General features: G+C 42.1%; 1 protein-coding gene across 1 annotated transcript in view; it reads left to right on the top strand.

Moving 5' to 3' along the window:
* The window catches only part of ctnna1 (catenin (cadherin-associated protein), alpha 1), a 151,331-nt gene that overhangs the window by 2,892 nt on the left and 124,469 nt on the right, over positions 1-23,970 (top strand). Inside the window, exons 2-6 of the mRNA XM_072674303.1 lie at positions 968-1,087; positions 1,322-1,517; positions 9,740-9,906; positions 15,385-15,504; positions 17,719-17,988. Of these exons, the coding sequence (XP_072530404.1) occupies positions 983-1,087; positions 1,322-1,517; positions 9,740-9,906; positions 15,385-15,504; positions 17,719-17,988 (858 nt within the window). The 5' untranslated portion in view covers positions 968-982. The remainder of the gene's footprint in view (positions 1-967; positions 1,088-1,321; positions 1,518-9,739; positions 9,907-15,384; positions 15,505-17,718; positions 17,989-23,970) is intronic.

Below are 23,970 nucleotides of genomic sequence, written 5' to 3'. Positions count from 1 at the left end.
GTCTGACCTCCCTGCTGTAGAGTTTGAGCTCAAGAGGAAGTGTTTGTGTGTGTGTGTTTGGTTCCTGTATTGAATTGAAAGCCTGGTGTGGTGAACAATTATTAGGCCACCATGCTTTGGTGTAGGTGTAGCAGCAGTCTTCAGACACAGCGTGAGTGCTGTCCCTTGCTGAAAAATCCAACTCAAGACCAGCTTTTACTGGTTTCGGATGGTCTAAACCGGTCTTAGATGGGCAGGGTGATTAAAAATCTGCTCATCCAGACCAAAAAACCCCAAAACACAAAACCCAGGCTGGTAAGCAAGCTGGTTAACCAACTCTTGACTAGCATAGTGTATGTAGCATTTTATTTTGGTCATGCTGGTGGTCTAGCATGGTCTGGTTCATCAAGCTTGTAGATCAGCTCAACCATCAAGCTTGTAGATCAGCTCAACCATTACACCAAGGTTCACACCAAGTGAACAGTTGTACTGTCCTATTTATTTCTTTTTTTTAAATTTTTTTGTTAGTTTGGTTATTTTGTTATACTGCTGGACACCCTCCCTTAAGTTGCCCCTGTTGTCTATCCTGAGTGGTAAACAATGTCTATTTTACAGCACAGACAAGTCCAGGCCCCTTACTAACAGCTAACCCCTCAGGGTTGCGTGATTATCCCTGTCCTTCAATGCATGATGGCTGATCAATAGCGCGCCAGTCAGCGTGTGAATAGGGAAATCGAAAAATGGGCCAGTGTTACTTGGCAGCACTAAAGGCTGCCAGTGTAATTTTGGCCAGTGGTGGAGCAAATTAACATCATTAGACAAGACTCCCAGTGCGTTGTGGGAAGTAGGTACAGTCTGTAAATTTGATGAAACTTCTTTGGTGCTAATGTGTCAAATGCATTTGAGAACAGGAGCTTCTGGCATTCTGGCTGCCTCTTTCGTCAAAGTCTGACCAGCAATCATTTTTAAATGCTCCTTCTCTTCACAGAAGAGAAAAGAAAACATGACGAGTATTAATACCGCCAACATCAACTTCAAATGGGATCCCAAGAGTCTGGAGATCCGCACTCTGGCTGTGGAAAGACTGCTTGAACCTCTGGTCACCCAGGTAAGATCACTTGGCTAAGAAAAATATTTTTTTTATCTTTCCTCTTATCAGCTTTTTAAAGCACCGTAATGCAAATCAGTGGATTGGAGAGAATCAGTGGGTCTTTGATTTCACCTGAGCCTGAGGTGCTGTGCTATGTTTATTTATTTTACTCTTTATAAGCTATTGAATGACGTAGAAGAACGTACTGAATGTTCCAGTTTGTTTCTGTCTTAACACTTACTTTACTTTCAGGTTACCACCCTGGTGAACTCCAGCAACAAAGGACCATCCAATAAAAAGAAGGGGCGTTCCAAAAAGGCTCACGTTCTGGCCGCCTCGGTCGAGACAGCCACTCAGAACTTCCTTGAGAAAGGAGAGAAGATTGCCAAGGAGAGCCAGTTTCTCAAAGAGGAGCTGACCGCTGCCGTAGAGGATGTCCGCAAGCAGGGTATTTAATTGTCTTGATTTTGGGTTTTGCTGTTTTAATAAGAGAACAAAAGTGGTAGGCTATTCTCAATTGAAACAGTATCACTACTCCTGGCATTCAGTTACATAACTCCTATAACTCAATTTTAATCCCTGATTTGATAGTTTTCCATTTCCATAATCTGCAGCCTGTTTGCTCATCTGCTCATGTGGATGGAGGCTATTTTGATTTAAGCAGGTGGCACCAAATTTGCACGGGCTGTTTGTGTTGCGGTTTGCAGAATGCTTCCCTCGGGCTATCTGTCCTGTGTCCCTCCTCATTCTCTTGTTAAACCTCATTACACAATGTCGACACCTCTGTCTACTTTTCTTCCTGTGCAGGAAGCAGGTTAATGGGCGGTTACCCATGTCCACTTCACCTAATCTGGGTGTTTTTTAAATATACCCCTCCTAGTTGTTTTTAAGGCTTGTTTCATTTTAATCCGTGTCAAACTGTCCCGTTCATCGTCCCCCTTGGAAAATGCTGTTGCCCAGGCTTAAACAATGTATGTGTTTCTCAGGTTGGTAGGCCTCCAGGTAAATGTGTGCAGATGGCATTTCCAGCTTTTTTTTTTTTTTTTCTCTGTCGTCTCTTCGGTCCAAAGTGGATTTGCATGGCTTTACGGGCGAATTGCTACACATGGCTTGCTCTGTGCAGTAAAGAGGCACTGGCATGGGCGTTAGTGGCCGTTTTGCAAGATGCCACTTGATGTATCTCAGTGGAGTTTAGAGGCATGCCCATTTCTCACAACACTGGCAAAGCAGCATAAGTGCAGAAACTCCCAGTTTTAGATGTTTGAAAGGCTTGAAAACCTTGAGAGCGTCAGAGAAAGCCCTCGCTATTGCAGTTCTTGTTTATCAGACTTGAGTCTGTTATTTCCGACATTTGTGTGATGGAAATTATCCATAACCGTCAAGCTGTCACAGTCATTCAGGAGGTGACGTGAGCTCTTTCAGCTCGACGCTGAGTGCTCTCCTCTCCTTTGGATCTTTTTTGGTGTGTCGTGGTGCAGGAGGGGCCGAGTCGGTCTACTTAGTTGACAGAGATGTTGCTCCAACGAGTGTTGTGTGCTATTGTTGGAGCAACTCTGCTTGTTTTGGACGTGTGGGGGAAGCTGGCCAGCAGTCTGCTTTGACACTGGAATGTCACATTGGGTTTGGGTGCCGTCATCTGCGTGGAATCCAGAGCCCGAGTGCTGGTGCCTGGGACCGGCATGGCTCAGCCACGCATGAAGGAGCTGATAATGCTGCCATTGAGTTAAATCCTTTTCCAGATTGAATGGCATCTGCGTACCCAGCTGCAGCGTTCAGGAGAGGAGAAGGCGGCAGCCGAATAAAAATTGCTGTGTAATGCGTGGTTAAGGGCCACTGGAGGTTTCCTTGTCCCAGACGGCACAGTCCTACTGTAGGGGCTGCTCGACTGGGAGCGACATGTCATTTTGCCATTACTTTAGGGGCGTATTGGGATGGCTATTCTGAATTGAGACTAACCATGCATTTCCGTACTACTTCACAGCATGTGGTGCCAAAAGCCTGCAATTTGCCTGGCTGTGTGAGCTCCTATTTTGTCTGGAGACTGAACAAGCGCTTAAGGTTGGTCAGCTCCCTTCCTGAACATGCAATAAAGCAGAAAACTCATAATTCAGGTTCAGCGTGCTATGATGAATGTCGAGGTGAAAATTCTGGTCAGCGGTGGACTTCTTTTGTTGTCTGCCACTTTGAGCAAATTGGCAAACGTTTAGTTCACGAGCCACGTTTCTGAAGTCTCACTGTTGTGCTTTGTCAGAGCCTCTTCATACATTTCTCAACCCAGGCAGTTTAATGCCAGCTGAATGATAATGCTATCCGCGTGCTCGTCCCCTGTGGAGGGATCTGCCTGTGCACGTTGCTTTAGTGTGATGTTGACGTCCATTTGAAACGTTTCAGCAGGTTCTCGGTGGTCTGGAGAGAGCACTGCTTCAGAGGAGATGGATGGGAGTTTTTTTTAAAAGGCACCCTGATCCCTATCAGGCTTGGAGAAAATGGCCGTATTGATTGTGCCCTCGGGAGGGAAGCCAGGCTTCAGGTCTTCTGTCCTCTGAGGCCTCTTCGAGTGCGCTGGTGAAATCCTTTTCTGTGTTAGGAAAGGTGAAAGCAGTCTGATCTTCGGACTGGCTTTTGTAACAGGCCGTTTGGAGCGGAAGATCTTCGATGTCAAACTCCTTTTACACAAAAATAAAATTGTGTGTTCAGATTGCAGCCCAACTCTGGGCTATATGACCTCTTGTTAGAGGAGAAGAAGATTCCCCTTTTTTATCCTGGGGGTGGGGTGGGGTGGGATCCTCATTCTCGGCTTTCTTAAATTGATTTTTCTGGCTGCAGTGAATCAATTTCAATTCAGCCTAGTTTTTAGATTGGGCCTTATTTTCCTTCTTTGTAAAAAGTGGCTGAGGTGGTTGCACTTTTATTGTGCTAATTTGAATTCTTTAAATTGGGGAAAGCTTTTATTTATTTTTTTTGTATCTTTTTTCCCCCCTATTATACATTTTGCGGTGCAAAAATTGCAGTGGTAAGAATAAATTCTTTAAAGGATTGTGATTCCTGTTCCTAGCAAATTTATTACAGTTTATTATTATTAGTTTATTATAATTTATTATATTTTATTTTTTGCCACAATTTTTTTCCCCCCTACTTCAGAGCGCGCTGCGTACCGCATTATGTGTACACTTAGCCACCATAGAAGAAGGCTCTCTAGGCCACCGTACAGCAAGCTAGTCAGTCAGCTCAGTTTGTCTGAATGGAGTCCGCTAGCATGGAGCTGGGGAGAGCGTAAATCAGCCCGCCCTGTTGTCGCTGAAAGCCAGTGTTTGGGCTCAGTTTGGATTCTACAATGTCCCGGGGAAAAGGGAGCTTGACATGAACACAATTGTTCCCTAAGACTGTAAATCAAGTTGAGGTCGTTCAGAAATACAGCAAATGCACGGGCCCAGTTTGTGTCACATAACCCTAAACTAAAAAGTTAAGTGGCCAAAAGCAGCAGACCAGCGAACTACACAAGACTAGAGCAATGCACTAATCTGCCAGGTAATTCCCCAAGGGCTGTGAAGATTTCCCACTCTATCGCCTGCTGTATCACAAAGGATTTGCGACCATTTAACTCGGTCGAAGGCAAGTGGTTTAAGTTTACGGTAAATATGCTAGACCCAAGTTACGTTATGTAAATATGCATTATGATTAAAAAGACTTTTTAAGGTTGGGTTTTAAAGCTTTACAAAATATAAAGGCGGTAATGAACTATGACTTTAACGTCATCGAATCATGACCCAAAATTATCTGAATTGAATCGAATTGCCAGACACCCCCCCCATGTGTAAGTAATCTTTGGTTTGGTGCTCAGATACAGTTTTACAAGCTAATTTGCAACCCTGTTGTATTGCCTCCGAATGAAACGCTGATTTTCCTCTTATGGTGAACTCTTGGGGAAGAAACTGCTTCCGTTGTCTGGTTTGTAGACCTGTAACAAGATTTTTTTTTTATGTATTTACTTATTATTACCATGTCTTACTGGAAAATGTTGCTCTTGTTGCTCTGTGTTAAGTTAGCAGGTTGTGCTATTCGCTATCCAAAGAGATTGTTGTAGGGACTGGTAATGGTACGTTCCTCTGCCTCTCCATGGGTCGCTACCACTCTTGCCCAGGCGGTCATATGGAGACCTGCAAGTCGACCCTTCAAGTAGTGATTAACCTGTCAGGTGTTAGGTTTTTTCCCGACTTGCTTGAAAGGCTTTTGTACTTCATGAGGGCGAAAATGAAATGAGTCAAGACTGTTGCGCAACAGTTTTTGGGCTTTTGCAATTGGCCCGTTTTAGTTTTTGCATTTTCCTTTTGAAGAGGCCACAACGGTGTTTTGCAGTTCATGGGAACTCTCATTCATGTTCATATCTGCTAGGGATGTAGTGAGTCATCTAAAATTCATGATTAAATTCAGTATTATTCAGTGACGTCTCTGGACTCTACCAAATAAATGTATTTTATTACTGAATTATCATTTTTACACTGTTAAAGAATAGTTATTCTTATTAGGAATGTAAAAACCGAAAGCAAAGGTGCTCTGCCCACAAATGCATGCTTTTAAAAAGTTATTACAGGATGTTTTTTTTTTTTTTTTTTTTTTTTGTTATTAAAATGTGCACCTTATATACTTCCGCATATTAAACAAAGAGGCTACAGAGCACTATGATACAAAATTCTGTATTGTGACTTAATCTAACATTTTTATTCCCCCTATAAAACACGTATATCTTCTGTAAGGCAACATAAATTCCAACACAAGAAACTATTCAGCTGTGCAGGACTTGAGACAACACCCTCCGGCAGGTGCATCAGATAAACAGCCATTGTTTTGCTGCTGACTTGACCTCATTTCAAATGGGCTGCTTTTGTGTGATAGCAAGTGTCCGGCAGGCAAAGGCAGTGCAGACTTGAAGTGTGCTTGGTTTGGAGCCCTTTAGCTGCCTCCTGAAAAGCTCTCGCCTCACGCTCTCGCACCTGGGTTTCTGCTCTCTCGTCTTAAACTGGGAATTAACTTGTCACTGTTTTCAGGCTACCACCTCTGTCTCCTTCCAGGCACTGACCAGCTGATTAGCTTTCTTTCCCATTCCTGTCACTGTAACTCTTAAAGCTGGAGGGCAGCTTTTAAAAACTGAACAGTAGAGGCCAATTCACACCGAAAGTGTTTCTGAACTCTTCAGCTGATGGAAGGAATAGATACGCCTCCTGTTTAATCACGTATCGGACTGCACTGACACTTTTCCCCTTGTGTGTTCAAGGGAAGCATACAGTTTAACTTGATTGAAATCAGTTAAAACTGCGCACCCTGGTTTACTGTAATGGCAGACTGTTTAAAAGCATAACCCAAAACCTGCAATGTTTTGATTTGCTTTTTGGCCTAGGGCATCTCCTGCACTGTACTAATGGTGTCGGGAGCCTACTGTTGCAGTAATTGGCTTTTTATCTGACGCTAACAAGAATAAAACTGCGTTTCCCCTCAGAATAAAAGATCTGCTGGTTGTACTGTCAGTCTAAACCACATTTTAATGTCAGCCTGAAATAAAAATGGGCCTTTTTTGATTTATTTATTGTTATATTAGTTAAATTAAAGGTGAAGCCAAAGCCAAAGTATGTACTTTTATTGAGTATTTTAAGTTGTTTGATGGATAAATGGTATATTCTCTCTTTGGTTGAAGTGAAAGATGATTTGATGCAGATTTATAATCCTGTTTAGCACCTTATTGGGTCTGCTGGTTTTCCTCTTGCGGAGGGCTACTGTGTGGGTGGATAAAGCTCTACTTTTATTTGCGATTTTATGAAGCGTAGTTTTAAACACTAACAAAAACGCTAATCATTCCTGAGTTTTACTGGGTAGAGTTGCTGTCCTTTTGTTGTGGTTTGAAGATATTATAACTGGTTAGCTTTTAGCCTAGCACCCACTGACTTTTGGAATACTGTCCTTATTTTGAGAGAGGTGTAGCCCTCCATGTCTTTCAAATAGTTTGGAATTGCATTAAACCACCAAAGCCTGTTTCTTTTTCCTGGATTCCCTTACAGCTTGAAAGTGTAATTTGCATGTTGAGCATGCACTAAAGGACCCACCTTGGGTGCATTTCTAGATATGCTGAGAGATACAGAGGCGTCACTGAAGGTGAAGGAAGGAAAAATGCAAAAATGAGGTGGTGGAGTAAGTTTTTGGAAGCATGTTCTTACCTCACTGCCAAGGTTGCATAGTGTAATGTAAAAATGCCCTGTAATGTTCAAAACTTTTTGTACAGGAAGTTGTTTGAAAGTCTATTTTAATGGTGGCGTTAAGTATGCTGAGGATGTTAAGTAGCAATACCAGTCACCTAGTTCACATCTTCACTTCTAATATTAAAAAAAAATAAAAAATCTTCAGAGATCTGCATCTATATCAATACAGCTCTGTATTGGAGAAGAATGGCTGAAAAAAAATGGCACTGGTAATGGTTTGGCATTTCGAGTTCAGCTTAATTAGTGAAGATGTCACTGTACCTTGATTAGCCCATATGTGTTGATTAGGCACAGAATTATTATATTTCCTTTTGTTTCTCTCCAGTTCAGTCTTTTTGGCTCAAAATGATACACAAGGCCACTTCCAGCTTTAGTGTTCCAGTAAAATGTTGCTTCCAAATGTATTGGTCTGGAAATGTTGGTTCTGGCCTCAGTCTGGACTGGAAGTGACCTTCATAACAGTAAAGCTATGCTACTTTGTTCTTGCATCACGTCTCCAGTCTAAGGTCCCTCTAGAGTTTTATACAGCCTTCATTAGTAATAATGCTCCAGCTGGTATTCATTAGCTCTCCACCGTCTGTCTGAATCGGATGGAGACTGGAGAAGAAGCTCCCTCACCTCACCTGTCTTGTAGCCCCAGGAAGCCCAGTGTGCCAGAAAGCTAGACTGTATGTTTTTGCAGTTTCTGCTAACTAAAAATGTGGAGTAAACATAAAAAAACCCAACTCTCTGGACTTAAAGAGGAGAAGAGGTCCAGTGATTAAAAACGATGACTTTGGAGAACTACTCCCAGTGACCAGCTATTCATTAACCAGAGAAGCAAGGCAGCACTTCCATTATTATTATTTTTTTTCTCTGTAAAAGTTTCAAAGGAGACAGCTCGAGACATTCTCTTCATCTATTTGCTTGACAGGTGACCAGTCCTGCATGTTGTGCCAATCACAAGTTTTCTTTCTCACAAACTTCCTCAAAAACAAAGACTGCAGTACGGTCTCTAGTGAAGCATGACGTTTTGATCAGTTATGGTGTGACTGGTTGGTTTTATTCGTTTTGCCCAAGTGCGGGCAATATGGCGTTATTCAAGTATGCTCTGGTGAATTATTCTGGGCAGGTCATGGATGTATCCTGTGCTTCGATACTGAACAGGTACATGCATCACAGATGGACCAATTACAGAGAACCAATATTTTGTTTTTCCTTCCGCCCCTTTTACTACTAAAACAAGTGGACTTATTACTTCCTTCAGTGGAACTGAGCTGCTAAACACCTGTAGAAATACGTACGGGTTGGGTAATTAGCAATTTAAATGGGGGAGGGGGGGAATTACAAACTGCTAATTAAAGCTGGAATAGTTTGCGGTTGTCTTTAATCTATAGTCCATAAAAGCGTGCTTTACTGCATGCTTGGTAGCTGTTGCATTTGACTAACTGGACTGAACTTAAAAAGCTTAAATTCATGCGTGTTTGTATCCGTTTTTATGCAAAAGTTTGGACACCCTTCGCCAAATGACCTAACAACACGCACAATCAGTGCGACCTGTGCTGAACTTTGAGCACTTTTACATAGTCGTGGCTTGGCAACACTACCTTTGGCAGAAATCACAGCTTGCAAACAATTTTTGTAGCTCCTACACAGTGGAGCACTGCCCCAACAGTCTTAAACTTTCATGTAGGTTCTTGGCAGTCATTTAGGGCCTTTGTTTAGTCTTGGCAGCAAACTAGCAGCTGAGTTTTTCTGAGTCTTTGTCTTCTAGATCACATCTTCACCTCCACAATTCCTCTGAATTGCTGTTTTAAAATGTCCTATTCTGCAGAAACTGCAAGCGTAAAACAACTTGGTTATTTTCTTATAACCTCCCTGCAGTGTGGATTGATCATTCCTTGGGTTTGTGAAGCAAACCTCAAAAAGAAAAGGGCACTTTATACAAGACGACCCAAGAATCCTTTTGAAGACTTTTGCCAGGAGAAATGGCTGAAAACCTCATTAAACTAAAGAAATACTAAGTCTGGCCTGGCTTAGCAGGGGGTGTTGGAGATGCATGTTTTTCATTGGGCAACAACAATGTATTCTCTCCACTCATAGGCTACATTCTTTGCTTATATCTTCTGTCATTACATTGCCGGTTTCATTGAAGTCTCCGCCTTATGGTTGGGTTATCTGTGTACAGAAATGTAGATATGATCATCAGTAGAGAGCGGTCCTCATCGTTGGTCACATGATGTTTCTGGTCCTTCAATGTCACTTCTACAGCATTAGCTGGAATCTGAATTATAGCTTTTGGCTGAGGTTTCCCTCCAGTGTTTTCTTCACAGCATTTGCTCGCCATATAAAGTGCTGATATGACCGTTAGAACAGTGATGTAACGTTTTGTTTGATGAGTACACTGTTGGTATAACCCTGTGTGTTTGTGTGTTCATCTTAGGCGAGTCCATGCGGATGGCCTCAGGGGAGTTTGCTGAAGACCCCTGCTCCTCTGTGAAGAGAGGCAACATGGTCCGGGCGGCTCGCGCACTTCTCTCAGCTGTCACTCACCTGCTTGTGTTGGCAGACATGTCTGACGTTTACCAGCTCCTGCTTCAGCTCAAACTGGTGACTAGAATGCGCGTGCACACACACACACACACACACACACACACACACACACACACACACACACACACCTCCAATTTCATAAAGAAAAGTGTGTAAGTTTCACTCCTATAAAAATAAGTGTGAAAGAAAGAAGTGTTATTGCCACTGCTGTATCTTTGACAACTTTGTAGAAAGATCCAAAAATATTTAACATTTACCTGCACAAGATTTTGACTAGTGAAGCATCTTGCCTTTTTAAAAAGGCAAAGAACAGAAAATTTCGTTAAAATCATGTTTTGTTGTTTGAGTGGACCGATCAACTACAGGAAACAAACTTGTATGGTGTTTAGAGCAGAATTTTTATGGGTTTGCTGAATTTAACATGCATAACATACAAAATAGAACTGGGAAATATGATTATTACAATATTTAAAAATGAATCTAGTGATTTAAAGAGGCTCTGTACAGGTGGTCCCACACTTCAGTTTTGCACATTAAACCGCAGGTTAAAAGCCAAAGTTGAACCATAACAGTGTAGAATGCAGTTTTACTACATTGAGTACTCAAGTGATCCGATCTGTCACTCCATGACCTGATCCGAACAGCAAGTTTGAGGTCTGTTACACTGCTAGTTTGCATGATGCACAATATTGAGAAAGCTGCTGTCCGAATACTCCATATTTAGTGCAGTGATTTTTATTTATATTCACGGTTAGCTGCACTCCATTCTATTAAACAGAAGCAGTTATGCTCTCTGTAACTAAAGGTGCAGTAAATTCGTGTTAAGTACAGACTATTAGTACTACACTCTCAAAGCAGATTACAGAATCAGTAAGGGGACAAGAGATCAACTAGACATAAACACCTAAGACCCCCGTTGAGCGAGCCAAAGGCAGTATATAAGGATAATCTTTGAGCCTGCTTGTCTTCAGATCTTATGTTTGGGCTAATGGTGGGTTGAAGTTATAAAAAACAATGGGTTTGTTCTCCGCCAAGTCAGAGCAACTAAAAAGGTTTTGAAAAGGTGAAGGTGTTGAAAGTAACTGCTTTATAGTTTTGAGAGGTGGCCCTCTCTCTTTATTGAAGGAATCATGAGGCATATTCTCTCGCTCCAAGTAGTGTGACCAAATGTCAGAAAGCACTAAATTTCCCCCTCCCCCTCCCCAATGGTGCTTTGACTTTCAACTGCCTGTTCAACTCTAGTGCAGTCCAGAAAGATTGTGGATGAATAACTCAAAGGTGTTATTTTTCCAGTATCAGACTTCTTTAAAGCGGTCGTATCTTGCTCCTCTGCCTAGCTGGGTTATTAGAGAGGGAACTTTTTTTATAGGCACTCTTCATTTATCGATGTTCCTCTTCTACCCTGGCTGAGAGCGAAGCTAAGAACTGGAAGATGTGCCGTAGGGAACAGGGCCATTTCTCCCAAAGTGTTTGGTTTGGTGTTTTTATAAAAATAAATAAAACTGGATAAGAACGTAGTTAAAAAGCCTTGGTCCACAAGCATCACTGGTTCGCTTTCTTTCTGTAGTTGACTTCAGAATTGAGTTGTCCCTGCCTTAATGTTGAATATTGGATTATGCTGATTGTATAACTAGTAGGTAGTTGAGCCTGCTTTATCAGTATTAATAATTTATTAAAACCAGCTTGATTCAGGGGTGCTCTGACCCAGTCGTCTATCCATCACAATTTAGTCCTTGTCTCAGATCCTTATGCTTGATCCATTATTGGTGTGTTCCACCACCCTTGAGACATGCCACTGTAGATGAAGGTAATCAGATAAATCAGCTATTTTGTCAGCCTTTTAGACATAATACATTTGTTTGACAGTTTCTGGGGACATTTTTTGGTAACGGGTGTTTGTGTGAGCATCCATGAAGTGGATAAATGGTTGAGGAGATGGAGGCTAGCTAATAGATTCCTGTAAGAGAAATTCCCATTAATCTATTTACGTATAGGGTTATATTCTAAACATTGACTGCGCTGTCAGTTCTGAACTAGATTTGTTTCCCAGTGTGGTTTATACTTAAGGGTTTATTGTAATTGCTATGGAATGTAAGCTTTAGCTAGTAAAGCATCTGAACTGGATATAAGAACGCATGGCTGAACAAATCTCAAACTTGTCTTTTCACCTACACCAACATCCATGCATTTCTCCATCTCTGCAGAACATTCAATGATCAGTCTTAAACCAATTACCCATGTTTGAATAATGTTCATGTATTTGTAGGGTTTGGAAACACCAGTGAGCTTTCAAAGACTGTAGACATCTGTTCAGGTCCGCCCTGGTGGGTCTATTGGTTGAATGCTGTAGATTGAAGGTTGTAGTATTCAGATTATTTATCTGTGCCTTATTTAGTTTTGTTTGGTCATGTGCTCAGAAGAAGAGCTGCTTGGTGTGGTTTCGAGTGATGGAACTCCGTGATGGAAAAACCATTAAATCTTTGGGTTTTGCTTTGCTTGTGCATGAGCATCTGTGGCCAGGGCTCTGTAGTCTAGAGCATGGGCTTTGGGATTTGATTTGATTCAATTTATTTGCATTAGTTTGATGGGTTGTTGGTACAAACTAGATTACTGTCACCTAGCTCCTCTGAAATGGGACAGCTATTGAATCATCATGTGTGTTGGGTTCTTAATACAGCGTAGAGAGGGCCAGTCACGATTGTACACCGTGAATTTCACAATGTTGGCAGGTCTGTGGAAGAACCACAGCCCTTCCAGGAGATTTTATTTGAGCTGTATGATACCAAACATAGTGGCTTATTTGTGTGTGTTTGTGTTAATATTAGATTTTGTGCCAGTGCTGTTCTGTTCGAATAAGCCATGATGGACATTTGTACAAGTTGGAGCTGAAGCATATTTTTTTTTTTCCTCGCCTCATACAAGCCTACACTTTTTGTTTTCCCCATTTGACTTGCACTCGACACTGACAGGCATTTTTAACATGGCACAATACGACAGTGAAAGACAGAGTTGTAAAAAAGAAAATGGAGTTTAACTTTTTTTTTGGTTGTGTTGTCCTTACTGCTTCCATGCATCAGCAGACATACAGTGCTACAAAATGGTTTGTTCTGTCTCCGTTCCAGTGACATTTCGCTGGTGATTCTTCTATGTCAGAAGGCTGTCATTAGATGCTATCCACTTCAGGGTTAAGCCTGTCTATGTTAAGCCCATAGAGAAAACCTAATATACTTTAACCAGACTATTATAATTTTTCCTAAATCAGGTAGGAAAATACACAAGTTAGCGTTTCAGTGGATGAATTTCTAGCAAGGCTTTAGACATTTACATATAAGGCATATAGCAGGCATTCTTATTCAGAGCGACTTGCAGAAGCACTTTGCTGTTTACTCAAGATGCCCTTAGCTAGTTTGTATACTATACAGTAAAGTCAACATAAAGACCGTAATACTTGACACTACTATTCGCCCAAGTAGCGTCTGCTGAAGCTCTGCTGTTCGGACACCCAGGGGAAGTTCGTTCCACCACTTCAGAGCAGGACAGAAAAAAGTCTGGACACTTGTCTTCCATTGATCTTAAGGGATGGCGGGCCGAGTCGAGCCGTACTTGAAGCTCGATTGGCTCTTGGTACAAATCTTGACCATTTTTGACCATTACCATCAAGCAGCTACAGGAAGCCAGTGGAGTGACATGGCTGAAGATGACCCGTGCCGCTGCTTTCTGGATTAGTGCAGGGGACTGGTGGTGTAGAGTGTGATTGATTTTAAAATGGCTCAGGTCATAAACGTTGGACTCCCTTGTCTAAAATATTTAATTTATTAGTCTGATATAGATGGTTTGCAAAGCATACCACTCACCCCACTCCTTACAGATCATATGTGGAAACTAAGCTGTCTTATTTAAAAAAGGAAAGAGCGTTAACAGATGCTGCTTCAGGAGAGTGATGACACAACACCTATGTGCATACTAATCTATTCCGCCTACTGCAGTGAAGCTCTGCCTGTTCAAACTGAAGCTATAATGCTTTTTGACTACGACACCTCTCAGGGAAGCCTGTCAGAACGTGGCTCATTTGCATATCGCTCTTAAAGGCACAATATACAGAGACACCGGGGTGAAGAAAGGTTGAAAACTTGAGTAAAACAAATTCTGATTATTTTGGTTTATTAAACCACACTAATGTTAAGTAAAGTTCAACTTGGTAGAAATTATGTTGCCAAGAAGGCAATAAGGACGTGACTGACTAGGCAGACGAAGTGCCGCTGTAACTAGGCTCTCTTCTAAAGCTTGCATTAGCTGAGTGTTACGTCACCTCATGTCCCCGTTAATGGCTCACCAGTTAGCTCTAGCATTTGTGTTGGCTCACTGGCTCATTGGAAGCAGCATCTGTTATTATTATTTTTTTTAGTTTTAGGTTTTTGAATAATGAGCCTGTGAGCTTCAACATGTTAATTTGTGTTACTGAATTGTTCTGCCTGCTGGCACCAGAGCACCAGTTAACTTTGTTGTTGTTGGTATGAAATCAGGCAGAAAGCTGTGGTTGGTTTTTCCCTTTTTGTGACTCTTCAAATATGCTTTCATTAATTGTTATAGAAACTGTCCAAATTACTCAGTGCTAATGTAGGCCATGGTTTGTGTATGGGGTTACTCTTGATTCACTGAAGTCTTGATTATAGGCTGCTTCTAGTCAGTCGTAGTTTGAATTATCGCTTTTAGCCGTTCCTGCCATCAACGATTGGGTCCTGGTGTGGTCGCTTTCATTCAAATGCAGTGGAGGAATTTTGTACAATACAAGCTTTTGTGTTGTTTTTTGGACCTTTGCCATGTTGAGGTAGAAGTAGAACCCGTTGGTGTAGTTCATGACAGGATGTCGTAACCAGTATACTGGCTTGTTGCATGTCTGGATTTGTGTCCTTCTGTTGGGACAATGAAGCTTTAGTCTCTTCTTGCTTTCTTTGTTTGTTTAATCAGTACATTAAAAACAGCAGGCCTGTTCTGTTGCGTTTAAAACCTTTAAGATGTTTTGGAAATCTTTTGTCCCATTCTTGCAGTTGGCAGGAGACTTGGTTGTGCTTATGACACCACTGAAAAGACGTAGATGGATTTTAAAATCAGGAAAGCATCTTGATGGGAGCTTAAAGTAATTTAAATTGCTTAGCACAGTGCTGTCAAATGAAGGTTTGTCTGGGTGTCCAGCTGGCTGAACGTTTACCCTACTGAATCCTTTTTAATGAAAATTTCATGCTCTGTGCTAAACCTGCCATTTCGTACTTAATGCTGTTTTCTGATGTGATTTTGTACACTGGTGCAATAATTGAGTGCTTCTTTATATTTGAAGGGTCCATTTTTATTATTGACTTTTGTTCTTGTTGAAGTAGGCAGTTGTACATCACACTTAACATATTGGACATTGGAAACACAGAAATCAATTGAAATCCTTTTGTTAATGGAGTCAAAATTGTATTTAAACTGATTTCTGATCACTGCCATGAAAAAGCCCTCTGACTTAAGTGCTCATGTGCTTTGTTACAATTTCAGGTGGAGGAGAACTTGATGAAAGTGCGCAACGCAGGGACCGAGCAGGATCTGGGCATCCAGTACAAAGCTCTGAAACCTGAGGTGGACAAACTCAATCTGATGGCCGCGAAGAGACAGCAGGTATGGGAGCAGCAATCAGCTGAATGAGATTAGTGTCAGGGTTAATATTGGAGGATGTTGAATGATTTAGCTCTGGATCACACATGCTACTGAAATTCATCCCAAAGCTATTGGATAAAGCTTTATTGCTCTGGAGAATACAGTTCCACTGCTTCACAGCCTAGGGGCGTAATGGTACACAAGTTGCGGCCTGAAACTGACAAGATCCTACCCCTAGCAGTTAAGGTTGCTGTGGCTGATCAGCAATAAAAAGTATAATAAATTCAACATTACATTGTTGCATTATCGTACAAAATATGGACATAGGCTCTATTTATTTATTTTACCTTGATATTGTTAATTAGTGGAGTGCTTTAACATGGTTGAGCCATTTGTTTGAGCCATGTTTTATTTATTTGATATCCTAGCTCCAATGTCTGAATATTAGTCTGAGTTCCCTGTCCTTTAAAAAGGGTGAGTGCATTATTCTATTATTGTATCAGTTACATAAATCATCTTAAAATTGCTATAATTTATCACAATTATTCATTAAAAAAGTGAAAGCTAAACAATAGGCAGACCTAATTAGAAGGAATGTCTTGGTGTATTGATACCACAGTATTTAGGCTGTTGGCTAATTTCTTGTCTTTTATCTACTGACTTATTTTGTGACCTTATTTATAGGTATGTCTTATGAGCGACTGACAGAAAAGAGAGCTGAAGACTCAGCCTCACTAGATACTCTGAGCTTCAGTCATCAAACAGCATTAAATCTTCCTCCCACATACGTCGGGCAGAGTCCTGTGCTTCTGCTTAGAGATTAGAAGCATATAAGCGTGAATGTCTCCTTATTACCAACTGAGAAATGAAGGAGAAGGAGATTTATGCTTGGAGCAATCAGGGTTACAGAATCCATTAGGTTGATATGAGAATTGGGCCTCTAAATATCTTCGGTAATTAATTCGTTTTTTTTTTTTTTCTTCTTTAGCTTTTAACATTTTAGCTGTTCTCAACAGTAGTGTGCGAATGTGTTTTTCAGGTAATATCATCCTTTAATGAAATGAAAGTTTTGTTATTGAACTACAGAATCTTAAAGTATGTTGTAGAGGTTTTATTCAGTGCTAGTTCTCCTCTCAGAGAGACTTGCCTGCTGCTTACACTGTGGATATGCTTTGTATGCAAGCTACTTCAAGACCTTTTTCAGGTCCTCTTCCCAGTCATTCAATAGAATAAGCCTGGAAGGGGATGGTGCTTATTCAGTTCTTATACAGTTCTTCTCAGACATAAGTCACCTCTGTCCTGATTTGGGTGGAATAATTTCAATAAATGTATGTATTAGATTTTGGGGAAACTCTGTGTTGACTGAGTGAAACAGGGGGCCGCAGTAATGTGTGGAAATGCTTGTTGCATGCTTGTAGCACACTGGTCATCACTGTTAAAATGTGCTTTCTATGTAAATTTTCTGTGCTGTGGAGTGGAACCAGGAGCCGCTCACTCTGTAATTACTTCAGTCAGCAGGTGGATGCAGCTGTACGACTCGGGCCTCTGCAAGCCTGATGAATTTATCAACATGCCCACCTAATGCTGATCGTTAGATATTGGATACTAGATTTATTTATTTTTTTCCCCCTCCTTGAGTGATATATCTGTCACACCAAGGGAGGCTCTCGGGTTCACAGTGATTTGTTTGTCTCGTCTGCTCCAAAACCTTAATTCCAACATCTGAATGTTAGTGTTGGTGAGGAATGTAGTATCACTCCTACTCATTTTAAAGTGAAGGTTTGGTTAAAGATTGTTTCTTTACTGCAGATGTAGTTGATTAGTCAAGACATGCTTGTTATGTGGAGTTTGCTTCTTCAGTTTTGTGCTGGAGCTAAGAGTCTAATGTAGTTAACAAGTAATGAGACTCTTACAGAATGTTTTGCACCCTTCCTCAAACTGTTAGGTAATCCCTACCTAAAAATAGACTCCGCTTATGACTCTTCTACAAAAATAGATAAAAGTGCCAACAATATGGGTAAATATGGGTTCATTTTAGAGCGTTTTCACACTTGTCCCAAATACACATCTGCACCCAGGCCTAATTCTGGGCTTGTTTGGGGGAGAGACTCCTGATCACTGGTTTGCTTTCACATAAAAAGAACCTAGGTTGAGCAACCTAGTCTCTCTCAAAGGTAGTAGATATGCAATGCATATAAAGCAACCTTCTAACCCATGCTGGTCTCCATCTGCCAGGAGCTGAAGGACGTCCACCATAAGGACCAAATGGCAGCAGCCCGAGGCGTTCTGCAGAGGAACATCCCCATGCTGTACACGGCGTCTCGCGCCTGCCTGCAGCACCCGGACGTGGCAGCTTACAAGGCCAACCGCGACCTGATCTACAAGCAGCTGCAGCATGCAGTCTCTGGCATCTCCAACGCTGCCCAGGCCACCAGCAGCGAGGACCCCTCCTTCAACCAGCCTGCAGGAGGAGGAGAGCTCGCCGGAGCGCTCAACAACTTCGATGTGAGTTTTTGTTTGTTTAAGGGTGTGGGTCATTTCCTAAACTCGAACTAGAAAGGCCTTCTGGACCCTTATTCTAAAGCGTCTTGGAGCAGCGGTGATCATCTAGGATTTGATTATTTTATTTACTAAATTACAAAACTGAGGAACAGATCCTAGATCAGCACTCTTGCCCCGAGAAGGGTCATTAACACGGGTCCTGAGTCTGAAATTAATCCATGTGTACAGTGTAGACCAGAACCAAACAACCCAGCAAATGGTGGTGTACCATCTGGAGTATAGAGCGTGTTCTACACGTTTACACTTCTCTGTGATGTTCTCCTATATTCACATGGTTCTGGAACATCCTCCACAATCTTGCTATAATGTGTTCTACCCCTTCACACTCTACTAGAATATTCTTCACATCCACACAGTTGACGTGTCCACAATGTTCTTCACACTTAGTTGTTGAAGGTTCTCCTGCTCCAGTCCTCTAGAATATTCTTCATCTACAGTTGTTGAAGGTTCTCCTCATCCACACCGTCCTATCCACTGTTCTCCTTCTTTACATGGCTAGAGAAATTTGTCTCTGTTCACACTGTTGGACAGTTGTCTCCCATTCAGTGTTCTCTTCCTTCACACTCTTTCATGATCATCTTCACATCCACATCCATTGAGTGTTTTGTCCTGTCTGCAATGTTCTCCTCTTTCACATTGTTTTAGACTGTTCTCTCCCATCCAGCTGAAGAGATTTTCACACCTACACTGTTGTCCACACTTTTCTCTCATCCACATTGTTGTCCCGCTTCACTCTTTCACGATCGTCTCCTCGTTCACACTGTTGTAGACTGTTCTGTGAACCTTGACGCACTTCTAAAATTTCACAAATGTCACTTTTGTCGGACATTCGATCTCATCCAGTGTTCTCCACTTTTATACTTTTGTGGAGTGTTCTTTCCCATCTGGGAGTCATCTCCACATTCACACTCTTGTAGAACAGTTTTGTCCACAGTCATGTCCTCCCTCGTTCATACGTACTAATTTTCTCCAATTTTACACTGTTGTGAAATGTTCTCACTTTCAAGTTTTTTTTTTTTCATATCCCCACTGTGGATGAAACAGAACATCCTACAACAGTGTTCTCCCCTTTAAACTTAAAACAACCTAGTATGTTTTCCACCTTCACACTTTTCTAGACTGGTCTCCACCTTCACACAAGCATTTCAGTGCACTGCAAATGACCGGAGCAAATGGTTCTTGTTGGACATGATGCAAGTTTTCAAGGGAGTTCAAGGCATCTTATATTTTGGGCTTCCTTTTCAAGCAAGCTGCTTTGCTGGGTAGATCCTAAGGGATGTTCAACAGATTTACAGATAAGTGTGTGTGTGTGTGTTGTAAAGATGTGCAAAGGGCAAAGATGACAGCCTGGGCTCAGGTGCAGCAAAGAGCAATGAGGAGTTACAGAAATCTGAGAGATGTAGTAGTGCTGCAGGGCTTCATAAATATCATGACTTTGGATCTTTGCAGCAAGTCTTGTAATGAAACATGATTGACCAGCAGCTCAGATTTTGAAGACATTTGCAGAATTGCTCGGTGACATTTTAACATGAAGGCAAAATTGCAGTCCAAAAAAAAACCAACCCAAACACCTCCAATCCACTAAGAAGCTGAAGTATTCCATTATTTTAAGAGATGAAATCCTAAAGTCAGAGCTGGAGAAGGATTACACAGTTTAAGTGTGGGGTGGTTTTGGGTGGTGCTCTTGTGACGAGGGAGCGTGATTTCAGCAGGCCTAAGCTGTTCTCAGAGCAGCAGGAGATGAACCTGTTGACTCCTCCTTCCCCCTCCTCTCCTGCACGACACACTCCCGACAGCAGCAGCGTGAGCCAGCCGAATGCTCTGTTCTGTTTACACACCCCAGATCTGATTGAGCCTTGGCGGGGATGCGATAATCCGGGATTGAATCAGATTAAATTCATACGTTCAAACAAAAGCTCCGCCGCTGACCTCTTGATCGGTCAGGTTTGATTTGTTAATCCTTGATTGTTTATCTAGTGACAAAAAGCGAAGGAGGGGGGTGGCTTTTGCAGTTTGACCCAAAAGTTGAACTCTCCGCATTAACCTGAAAAAAGTACGGCGTTAAGCTTTTGTTAGGACCGACCCGCTCGTCTCTCTGAGATGCTCCGTCTCTGGAGGACGTGGTGCTGTCACTGCTGAAGATGCAGAGAGGCCGGATTTGTTTCACCTGTACTTTTAAAGTGCAAATCCTGCTCAGCATTGCTGCCAACAGTGACTCATCTATTAGACTAATTATTCTGTTTTGCTCTCATTTCACTTGTTTGGAGAGGGGAGAGACAGAGTGTCCATTATATATGCTAATCTTTCAACAATTGAGGCAATCAGAGTGAAATAATACATTCAGATAATATGCATAAATTGAAACTCGTTGCCATGGTGATCTATTAATCTTGGCCTAACAGTTTGTTTGAACTAGAACGTGCTGGCCAGCTTGTGTGCATGTATGTGCATGAACTAAAATTAGGGCTACGTTTTGAGCCTGTCAATTAAGCAGGTTATTAATATCCGCTATGTGGCACTTTAAACCTTAGGTATTTAGGCTTATGTTTGACATTTTCTACCATTTCTACATTTCATTTTGACCTAAAACTGCAAATCTTAGAAGTACAGAAGACCCAAATGAGACGAATACTTGGTCAAAATATAGGAATATATTCTAAAGGGTTTGCAAGCTTTCAAGCAACACTGAACAAAACCATTTATATATTTATATCCAAACACTATATGGACAAAAGTATTGGGACACCAGTTTTGTGGGAGTAATCCTCTACTGTCAAGGGAAAACTTTTGGAGCGTTGCTGTGAGGATTTGCTTGCATTCAGCATCAAGTGTATTAGTGAAGCCAGGCTGTTGGATGAGCACTACCTCACCGCTCACCCAAACTCCCAAAATCATCCCCAAAAGTATTAGCTGCAGCACCAACCATCATTCCAGAGAACACTGCTTCACTGCTCCACAGCTCATTTCTAAGGGGCTTTATACCCTTTCTAGCCCACGCCTGGCATTAGGCAGCATGGTGCTCCATGGTGGCTTGCATTTAAAACATACTGTGGTCTAGTCTCACCATTCTAGGCAGATGAATTTGAGCAGATTGAGAGAAAGAGATGCCTGCAGATGATTTTACAGAAGATACTTGCGTGACTGACTTCTTGGTTGTTAGTTACGTTAGCGTTGTAGCTTCTGGTTAACACAAGATGCACAATTTGGCCGTCAACCATGTCTGATTAACTGATCTGGAGTAAGCAGGGATTTAAAAAAAAAACCTGAAAACTGTTATAATTGAAACTTTCCTTGACTGAGTGTCCACGCTAGTCTGACCTTCTTATTACTTGCTTACAGCCTTCAGTCTGTTTGGTAAGCTGAACATCTGCGAAAAAATATTTTTTTAACATGGATTTTTCTTTTCTTAACAGTCATCATTTAATGATTAGTTGAGGCCTTTAGAGATTAGGCCGGCTCTCCCACTTAATCTGCAACATCCCTAATTGGCGCTCGACCGTTCGTGAGCCGCATCTCCACACTGAAAGACAGAACAGATAGAGCTGTTCCATCTCAACAAATAGAGCTCCAAATTGGATGAGTGAAGCTACGAGTCAATTTAAGCAGAGCCTTTGGCACAAGTCTGAGCGATCTGCGACGAATCGCTCCTCGCAGGTGCTCCAGTGCGTCTCTGCGGCAGAGCGCAGGGAGATTTGCAAATCAAATTCCCTCTGGAAAGCGGGTACAGCAAACGCGACTGAACTCTCTTCTCCTCCGAAGAGAACATGGTTCACCATCCTCCTCCTCCTCCTCCTCCTCTGTTCTTCCTCACGTCTGTATTCTCTTGAAGCTGAGCAGGGTGTGGGTGCTGGAGGAGCACCGCCCCCCCCCCCCCCCCCCCTTCACTACACCAATTAATATGAGAAGTTCTGGGTTATTGTGCTGCCACAGAGCCAGCAAGCTCTTCTCAGAGTGTCTCCAAACTGCCAGGGTTTTTGTTAAACTCTGAAGTGCTGAGCTCTGGGACTGCTTAAGTCTCGCTCTGATCCTAAAGCCTGCTCAGTCTCGGGGGCGCTCCGCGACATGAAACCGCGAAGGTCCTCTTTCTTTCTTTTTGTCTTTTCCCCAACCTCTTCCACCTACTGTGTTTTAATCTTAATACATGTGTGTGTAGATGAGGAAGTTTATGGATTAATGTAGGATGTTAGTCATCAGAGCTGCCGAAGGTGTAACTGTGAGTCAGTCAGTCCCCCACTCATTTTATATCTCCCTCGCACTGTGTGGAGAAGGCGCCCTCGCTCCCCTTCTCTGCTTGTAGCTTGCTTGTTCGCTCTCCTTTTTAGGCTCCAGTCTATATCGTTCTCCCACTCTTCTCTCTCCCTCTCTTTCTAGCAGTATCACTGCTATCGCTTTACAACAGAGAGCTGTAGCCAGTTGCACCAGCAGTCATCGGCTATGCAGGCTGCGTCTCCCTATACTTGGCCTTGATTGGTTTCTAGAAGAAATTAATGAACAGATGCGTTATGACTACCAGCAGCACCAACTGCAAATGAACACTGTTGTCATGCAACATTTATATCGTGGCACACAGATATCATAATCTTTCCTCATTCTTACTGCTTTTTCTGGTTGTCTTCTACTGTTTAATGGATGAGAGAAGCCTGTCTCAACTTGGATTTTCCCATTGCAAACCGGACCGAGACCGCCTACTTCGGTCTGGACCGTGGTTTGAGGTACCTTTTCCATACCTGCTACTTGGGTTTAGACCAAACTTAGTAGTTTAAAGGTCTGATCTGGACCAAGCAAGGTAGGTGTGAACACATACTCTTTATAATATAAAACTAGCACCTGTTAGTAGCTGCAGCGTTTGCCGTAAAATATAATGTTAGAATGGGTGGTCGTATGAAATGATGGCGTATCGTTGTAGGAAAAACGATATTGCACTAGTTTGTGTCTGCAGAGGGTTCTCAGCGACTGGTTACACCCTTTATATCAATTTGACAACTTTTGATTTATATTCATGCTTACGTTTTTGTTGGCCAGAAGCCCAAAAGAGGGAACCCTTAGTCCATCAAGTTTCAAAACCTAGTAGAGACTCCATTCAAGTACACAAGTCAGCTATACGTAGATTCATAAGACTAGTTTTCCTGTCATTATGTAGGCATCTTACCACAGCCTGTTCAAAACCCCCCTGATGGATGTTCTGTCCTATTGGCTGCTTCAGTTCCCCAAAATACAGTTTGTACCTCTTCTGATAAACTGAGCAAGACGAACTAGGACGATCAAGGCAACCGTGGTGATGAGCCGCCACTTCGCTAACATTCTTAGTGATCAGTTGGTGCGTTGCCGTTAAATTGTTCACAAAAGACGCAGTTTTACCTCAGCCAGACAGTCGCAATGCAGGTAAATACGTAGTCCTAAAAGAAAAAGATGTAAGCATTCCTGTTGATGTTGGGGAATGTCACTGATTGGCTGTGGGTTAAAGACATCATTTTATGCCCCATTGCTTTTTTTTTTTTTTTTCCACTTTACGCAAAACTAGTTAAGATGCAGTGTTATTTAGCCTCTCTGCCTTAAACTTCAAAATCATAGTGATACTCCACTGATCTGTAAGGGAGAGCATGGTGTCTCTATCGTTGCTAATTTGGGCTCACCCCTCCAGTTGGTGCACTCTGTAACTTTGGTGAGGTAGACAGGGCAGCACTCACAGGAGTGTAATGCTTTACTGTACTGTCTCTCTTGACTGTTCTGTATCTCTCAGCCTGTAGGAGGTGCCATGGAGCAGGAAATACCAATTCTTGCATTTACTACTTTAGTGGTGCGCAGAACTACACAAAGTTTTAGACTGTGTGGTTTAGTCTGTTAGACTGGCTACTGCTCTTATTTATTTAGTTGTAGAAAGCCCTGTCTGTTTCACACATGGCTAAATTAATCAGCCGTCTCAGA

The sequence above is a fragment of the Salminus brasiliensis genome, chromosome 2 (assembly GCF_030463535.1).
Source record: "Salminus brasiliensis chromosome 2, fSalBra1.hap2, whole genome shotgun sequence".
NCBI classification, from domain to species: domain Eukaryota; kingdom Metazoa; phylum Chordata; class Actinopteri; order Characiformes; family Bryconidae; genus Salminus; species Salminus brasiliensis.
Note: the sequence above shows the minus strand (reverse complement) of the source record. Positions and strands in the feature narration are given on the sequence as shown.